The 7043-nt window shown below is 46.8% G+C and overlaps 1 protein-coding gene across 1 annotated transcript; it reads left to right on the forward strand.

The window, feature by feature from the left end:
* Positions 1–2687: 2687 nt before the first annotated feature.
* On the forward strand, positions 2688–6528 carry LOC104464967 (deleted in autism-related protein 1-like). The gene is made up of 3 exons (XM_010077844.1): positions 2688–2933; positions 4735–5023; positions 6188–6528. The coding sequence occupies exons 1-3, from the start codon at positions 2688–2690 to the stop codon at positions 6526–6528; spliced, it is 876 nt and encodes a 291-aa protein (XP_010076146.1).
* Positions 6529–7043: the final 515 nt, after the last annotated feature.

Here is a 7043-nt window from a genome sequence, read left to right on the forward strand (position 1 = left end):
AGCTTCACAGGGTGTCCTCCATTTCTCTTTTGGGTGTGAACAAAACCCTTGGAGTTAAACAGCCAGGAGCTGCAGGTGCTGTCACACCTACATCCAAATGTTTTCTCCTGGATCCCACCTCAGACTTGGTAATTTGGTAAAGGTGGCGGTGGCAGGTGGGGCAGGAGGTGGCAGTGCTCCTGGGCTGCGCCATCTGTCCTCGGGCTGGCTGAAGAGAAAACAGAGTGAGAAGTTGTCTTCCCAGAGGTTGTCTTTACACCAGAGTGAATTTTGGATGCATCCACAAATGGGAGTGAGGGTTTAAACCACATCGCATACTGTGCAGTAGGAAAAAAATCACAGTTGAGTGCAGGTAGGCTTTGTAGGAACTACTTATTATCAGATATAAAAATGTGGGTATGTAATCAAAGGAAATAAGAAGTTTTCCGTATCAATCACAAACAATACGCCAGGCTGTCTGTCAGGTCTTATTCTCTAGGGTGATAAGACACTGCAAAGGACTTGAGATATTCTCAGATAAATCACTATCTCCAGTGTTTCAAATACATGTTCTTCAAATTTTTCTTCCATCAAAACTTTTGTCTGACAGTTTTACAACTCCGGCTTCTTCTCTGCTGTAGGGAGGTTTCCATCAGTCTGCTGGAAGGGGAAGCCTTGCTTTGCCAAAACACTCGAGCAGGTGCTGAACTTTACACATTTGAATAGGTCTGCCAAAATCAAAAGGCCCCACTGCCCAGCTCTGGTGGACTGGGCCTTCATTAAGTCATAGGAGCTGCACTGATGGGTGATATAAACATGGCAGCACCCAGCCCTGCTCCCGCACCACTGTTGGTGTGTCTGAAGTGGTTCCTCAGAAAATGAGCAGCCATGACCACCATGTGCAGTGTATGCCCATGTCTGTGTTAACAGGATGAGCTCTGACCTTGGAAAAAATCCTAGCTACAACTTTCATGCTTTCTCTGCCACCGTGATTTCTGTTCATACTGTATACTCTTAAGGGTCTCAGCTTTTGCATTGCAAACTCCTGGAGGCAGCAAGGCTTTCTAACTTTGGCTGCAAATATTTGCATACATGCTGAGCTGCAAGAGACTTTCTCCACCATTTATCTCTTACTTAACACAGTTCTGTTCTGCTCATTTTTTCTCACTTCTCCTCCAAAGGAAAAGTGAGAGAGTCAGCCACAACATGCCTGCAAGTGGTGTGAGACATAAATCCATAACCACCCCTTCTCCCCACACCTTCTATGGTTTTAGATAATTAGCTGAAGAAATATTTCCTTGATAAGGCTACACCCAAGGAGAGGAGTGCATGAAGACTTGTAACTAGAACTGGGGAGAATTATTTTTGAGAAATGTTTTATTTTCCTGGGGGAAAATAGTGGTTCTTTGGTTGTTGCAAAACAATGCTCTAGTTGGGGTTGAGTTTCTCAGGTAGTTTTAACCAGCTATGGGCATTCAGGGCTTGTTTTATGCAAGCCATGGCCAAGCAGGGAGCAGCTGGGACCTCAGTGAAGCCATCAGGGAGGCAGAGGAGGGGACATGGGAGGTCTAGTTCCCGCTTTCCACCTCCAACTGGGAGAGCAACATACTCCTCCTATCCTTGTTTCTTAATTTCTTTGTCTTGGCCAGGTTTTATGCCATGAACAGCTCGTGCAGGAAGTGCTGAGACCTACTTCAGAGTTACCAAATGACTTGGGGAGATCCTGAGTCAAATCTTTGCTTTCAGCATGAAGAATGGCAGGGAGCAATGTGAGCTCAAGTGCCCTTTCCTCTGAAGCATGTCTCCCAGACATCAAACTAGAAAGAAATCCCGAAAGACTATATTTGTCTACTTGGGTCATTTGGAAGAAAAAGGCTTAGCAAAAACCCAATTCCCTACCCCAGCAGAGGCATGGCGGGGCAGCATTTCGGTGCCGCTATGGGCAACTCCCTGTACGTCTGCTCTCCTTGGCTATTAAGGAAGACTGAATTGGAAATGAAGGTCTTTTTTTACTACAAAGGTATAAATTTCTATGCCATTTATCCCAGCCATAGATTGCTTGTTGCAATTTTACAAGCCAAACCTCCAAATCTGAAAGGTGAAATACAGTGGTAGTTGATTCCACTAGCCAAACAATTCTTTGTTGTATTTACAAAAAATATGCACAAGCTATTCAAATTTGGTTTTGATAGTTAGTGTGCAAGTTTATCAGAGAGAGAGAGAATATATCCTGTGCTTGTATCCACATACAGTGTTTATTTACACTTTAAAAGCATGTTTACTGACCTTAGCAAACAGTATTTCCAAGAAAGCTGCTCGCAGGCTAAGCAAATAGCGAAGCTATCTGAAGACATTATTTAAGAAGGAAGTGACTCACTGGCTTAATGACAGGGAGGCCCCCACCAGTGAGCTGGGCTGCCAGGGCTGGAAACCTGGGCAGAGCAAGGAGGCCCACTGACATGGAGCAACATGGTGCTGTGCAGTCCGGGGGGAAAATGAGGTTTGCAGCGTCCACGGCTGTGCCATGAACTCTGAGTGCCGTTTTGGAAACCTGAGTTGTGAACAGGCATTTTTGGATGGCATGGAGTTTTTTCCTAGGGGTGGGTTGTTGTTGTAGAGATCCCCCCCTATGCCCATGCCCATCAGCAGCAGTGCCGCAGGGGCCAGAGGCACAGTGTGCAGAGCACAGAGGTGCCCCTACCCCGGGCATGGGCCAAGCACATTGCAACATCTCAGGTTGCAAAAAAAACCATCTTTGTCATGTTTTCCCCTCTCGCCAGGGCCTGTCTAGCCCAATGCTGCGCTGCCCATCCCAGCGTCTCCTGGACAGGATAGTGCGACGCTATGCTGAGGTGCCAGATGCTGGCAGCATCTACATGGACCACCTCACTGACCGAGACAAGCTGCGCCTGTTGTACACCCTGTCAGTGAATTCACACCCCATCTTGCTACAGGTATGTACCACCTTGTCCCAGCTTGAAACACCACCCCCCAGCCCCTTGCAAGTGAACCCTTGCGTGAGATGTGTGCCAGCCCCCAGCTGCAGATGAGTCCCAGCCCTTGTCTTTGGCAAGCTCCCCAGCCTTCAGAAAGTGAGTTTCTCCTATGGGGCTGGATGGCCAAAGACAGGCAAAGACATGGTGCTCTTTGCATTAGCCTGTGAAGTTGTGGAGAGATGTGGATGCCCAGCCCCTTAAATAAGTCAGAACTCAGAGGGGCTACTGCAGTAGCATGCTATGAAAGCCAGGGTTTTACACGTCCCTGATAGTTCACAGTCTTATGTTTGCATTGCTAATATATTACTTAAAATCACAGCCTTTTTATAAAAGAGAAAGAGCATGTTTTAGTGTCGGAGGATCAAGATGTAGTATTGAGGCTGAACATGGACTTGGGGAGCACTGATTTCCAAGGCTTCATGTGCCAGCCCTCCTTTTTTCCATTGGCATGCTGCTAATAACTAGATCTGTGGCAAAGTGCAGCTTTGCAGAGGTGTTTGGTGTAATCCCAAATGCAGCTGAGCTCTGAGTTTGAAGGCAGAGAGCTGTGAGGCCTCGCGCCCCTCCCCTGGTCCCCTGCCAGCATGCCTGGCATGTGGCTCCTCTTTCCTTACGCATGTCTCTGAGAACGTATCCTCACCTTTCCCCACCACCACCCCACTTGTAGTCCTCATTGCTGTTTCCTGCAACCATTTGAGATACCATGAAGAAGAGAGGCAGGGGCAGCATCTGTCTTCTGCCCCAGGCCAACACTGATGAGGGCTCTGCCTGGTTCCAGGGAGGGGGAATAGTGCTCGTGGTCTGGGATTCTCCCACGGGTCATTCAGCCACCCCAGTCACAGCTCTTTGGGGCACAAGGCTGAAGCTCTCAGCATTGTAAAGATATGGGAATGCAGCTTGCAGAGGTGAGAAAAATATGTCGAAAAGAAATGGCTTGACTTTATGTGAGTGCCCAAAATGCCTTCACAACAGAAAGGAGAAGCAACTTTAAACACGAAATTGGATGAGTTCATAGCTCCACCTCTACAGGGCCTAGCGGTGCTGGGGAGACAGACAAGTTATAATGTAAATGGCAGAAAGTTTTGTGTTGGCATGGCTCAGCAGTCAAGCAGTTTGATTTCCACCTGGGATAACTGCGCTGCTCGCATGAGCTGCAGTGATGCAGCAGCCCAGGTGTCACCACTCTAGCAAACACCCAGGAAACACCCAGCACTTCTGTCCATGAGACCACAAAGCCTCTTACAAAACGGCCAGGCAGTTCTTACAAATCAGCTAAAACTGCTTTGGCCCCATCTCACCTCCAGCTATGCACTGCTCATGAGGGACGCATCAAAGGCTCCATAAAGACATCTAAAATTAGCTCTTCTGTGCCTAAAATTTTCATGAAATTGAAACCTATTATTATCTTGGACTTCATGGTTAGTCTTCCTAATGGAATAGGTCTTGAAATACCAGATTCTTCTTCCTTAATTAAAAAAAGGTAAAAAAACAAACAAAAAAAAAAACAACCCCAAAACCAAAAAACCAGCATAGCTACTCCTAGACAGAGCAGTGCCTTCCCCAGCTGCTGAAGCAGGCTGGGGTGAGGAAGGGTGGTGGGCTGCTTTAGAAAGCAAAACACACCACAAGCATTGATGCTTCAAGCCAGCCAGGAGGAAGGTCCTCCGGGTGGGAGGTGAGAGGTGGGAGGTGGGTCCATGGGCAGAGAGCAGTGGCCAGACAACAGGGGCAATCCCACTGTTCCTGCTCTCCCCTGTAGATCTTCCCTGATGTGGAGGGCTGGCCCTTCCCGCGGTACCTGGGCTCCTGTGGGCGGCTGGTGGTCAGTGCCAGCACCCGGCCCCTGCGTGACTTCTACGACGCGGCCCCCGATGTGGCCGCCGACCTAGCCCTCCAGCTTCTCACTGTCCTCCGCTCCATGGGCACCAACGACCTCAACTATTTCTTCTACTTCACCCACGTGGATGCTGGCACCTTCGGCGTGTTTAGCAACGGGCATCTGTTCATTCGCGATGCCAGCACACTGGGGATCATCGACAAGGAGGAAGGTACTCAGCAGGCTCTGTGGCTGCATATCTGTCACGGGAGGGCTCAGCGAGACAGGGGAAACAAATATTTCACCTGCTATGCTCAGTTCTGCTGCTGATTTTTTTTTTAACCAACCAACCATCACTTGCTAAATTAAATAATGGAAAGTTCACAGAGAGATTTACCAGCAGCTAAAGCATCAGCAGCTCCTGCTATCCTGGCTCTGAGTCAGGAAGGCGACAGGCATTTTGTCTTTGCAGTCAGTGGTCTGGTGACTGGCCATGGGTGCTTATGTCCTGTCCGGCTCCCTCTGTGGCTGGCAGCAGCATTCAACATGCACAGTGCTGAACACTCCCATTTGAAGTCTTCCTAATGGGAAGCTTCCTTAAAACATTTGCTACACAAATGTCAATATTTGCAAGTAGAAATTCTGTAGCTTCATTTGTTTTAGTATTGGGTCACATCAGAGTCTTTTTAGGTGCATTTATCTCATTAATGAATAATAATTATGATTACAAAAAATCCCCCTTTTGTCATTTTTATGTAAAATCAAGAGTTACTGTTCACTTTTCACAGACTAAATTGGTCTGCTCCTGGAAGCAGAGCTAGTCAAAGACTATTCCTCCAATAATTTAACAATTTCATTTTGAATGTTCAAATTTTCAAAATGCCTTTGCTCAGGTCACACATTCAGCTGAGTAAATCTCAAATATTCAGAAGGAGCTGTCAGAGAATTTTCCACTGGATTTCTTCTTCTTGTCCCAACAGCTATTACTGTTGACTTTACTGCAGGTAGATGAGTTGTTGTTGCAATTTAATGATTTTGGGTAACATGGAAAAATTACAGGTTTGGCTATTTGTGGTAGTTTTTGTCAGAACTTCACATTTTGGGTTAGTACTCTGGTTCTTCTCACTTTTTTCTGCATCAGTTTGACTTGACAGACTCCTCTTTGCTTCCTCTGTCAGGCGGCTCTGCAGAGCTCTGTCATTCAGAAAAATATACATATTTCAGGAGTGAGAAAATTGGCCCATATACAGCTACAGCACAGAGTACTTTGTGGTGAAAGATATCTGTATCCTTTAAATAGTAACAAACTCCTTGTTCATACAGAGGTACAGACATATGTGGTTATCCAAGATTTTGCTACTGTGCTTCTAACAACTGGTTTAATTGTCCCTAATAGGGAGCCAGCTGATTGACGGCCAGCAGGAGTATAAAGATATATTTAGCTGTTTGACTGTGGACTGCCAGTCGCCATTTGTGTCCTGTAACTCCATCGGAGAGAAGCACAGCCTCATCATGGTGTGTCAAGAGCTTTTGCCTAAGCTCCTGGGGGGGAAATTCCTACAACCCATGCAGGAGAAAATAGACAGCTTCCTGCAGCACTGCGCTGATGGCCTTGCTGATGACCAGAGCATCAACGAGGCGGTTGCAAGGCTGACAGATCTCCTGAAACCTCTGCGGTCTTGCGATTCCCGTTTTGCCTACCGCTACCCTGACTGCAAATACAGTGACAAATACTGATGGCTTCAGAGGATGGGTACTCCGGGAAGGACTGGGGCAGTGTGAGCCCCTTTCCAGCACACAAAGCAAGCAGGAACCAGGGTATCTGGAAAGAGCTGCACCAAATCTGGAGCTTCCTCATCAAGGCAGAGGAGGAGGGAGCAGAGTGCACATGGGATTTATGGTTCATCTCACAGAGATGCATTTGTTACGTGGGATGTTAGGCGTGATGTAAAGCTGATGGATTATTAACATTATAGTGAGTGACAGGGGCTACAGGATTAATAAATCTTATTCAAGTATTTTGGCCTTGGAAGAGTTTTCCATGCCATCCATTAAAAAGAAACTCTACGAAGGCAGCACACTCACAACTAGCTAGATAGAGGAGCTTTATTACCAAGAAAGTCTTTCTGATCAAGATGATATATACATAATGTGGGATGGATGGAAGCATTTAAGACTTTCCTTGTGGGGATTTTTAAATCATAGATAAACTGAATCACCGGATTGGTTCTGTACCATCACCCATCACAGAT

This window comes from Pterocles gutturalis, unplaced genomic scaffold (assembly GCF_000699245.1).
Source record: "Pterocles gutturalis isolate BGI_N339 unplaced genomic scaffold, ASM69924v1 scaffold14168, whole genome shotgun sequence".
In the NCBI taxonomy this organism is placed as follows: domain Eukaryota; kingdom Metazoa; phylum Chordata; class Aves; order Pterocliformes; family Pteroclidae; genus Pterocles; species Pterocles gutturalis.

Coding starts and splice junctions, on each gene's coding strand:
- LOC104464967 (XM_010077844.1), top strand. CDS start 2,688: ATGGGCCAAGCACATTGCAACATCTCAGGTTGCAAAAAAAACCATCTT. Junction 2,934..4,734: donor CACACCCCATCTTGCTACAG/GTATGTACCACC, acceptor TCTCCCCTGTAG/ATCTTCCCTGATGTGGAGGG. Junction 5,024..6,187: donor GATCATCGACAAGGAGGAAG/GTACTCAGCAGG, acceptor TGTCCCTAATAG/GGAGCCAGCTGATTGACGGC.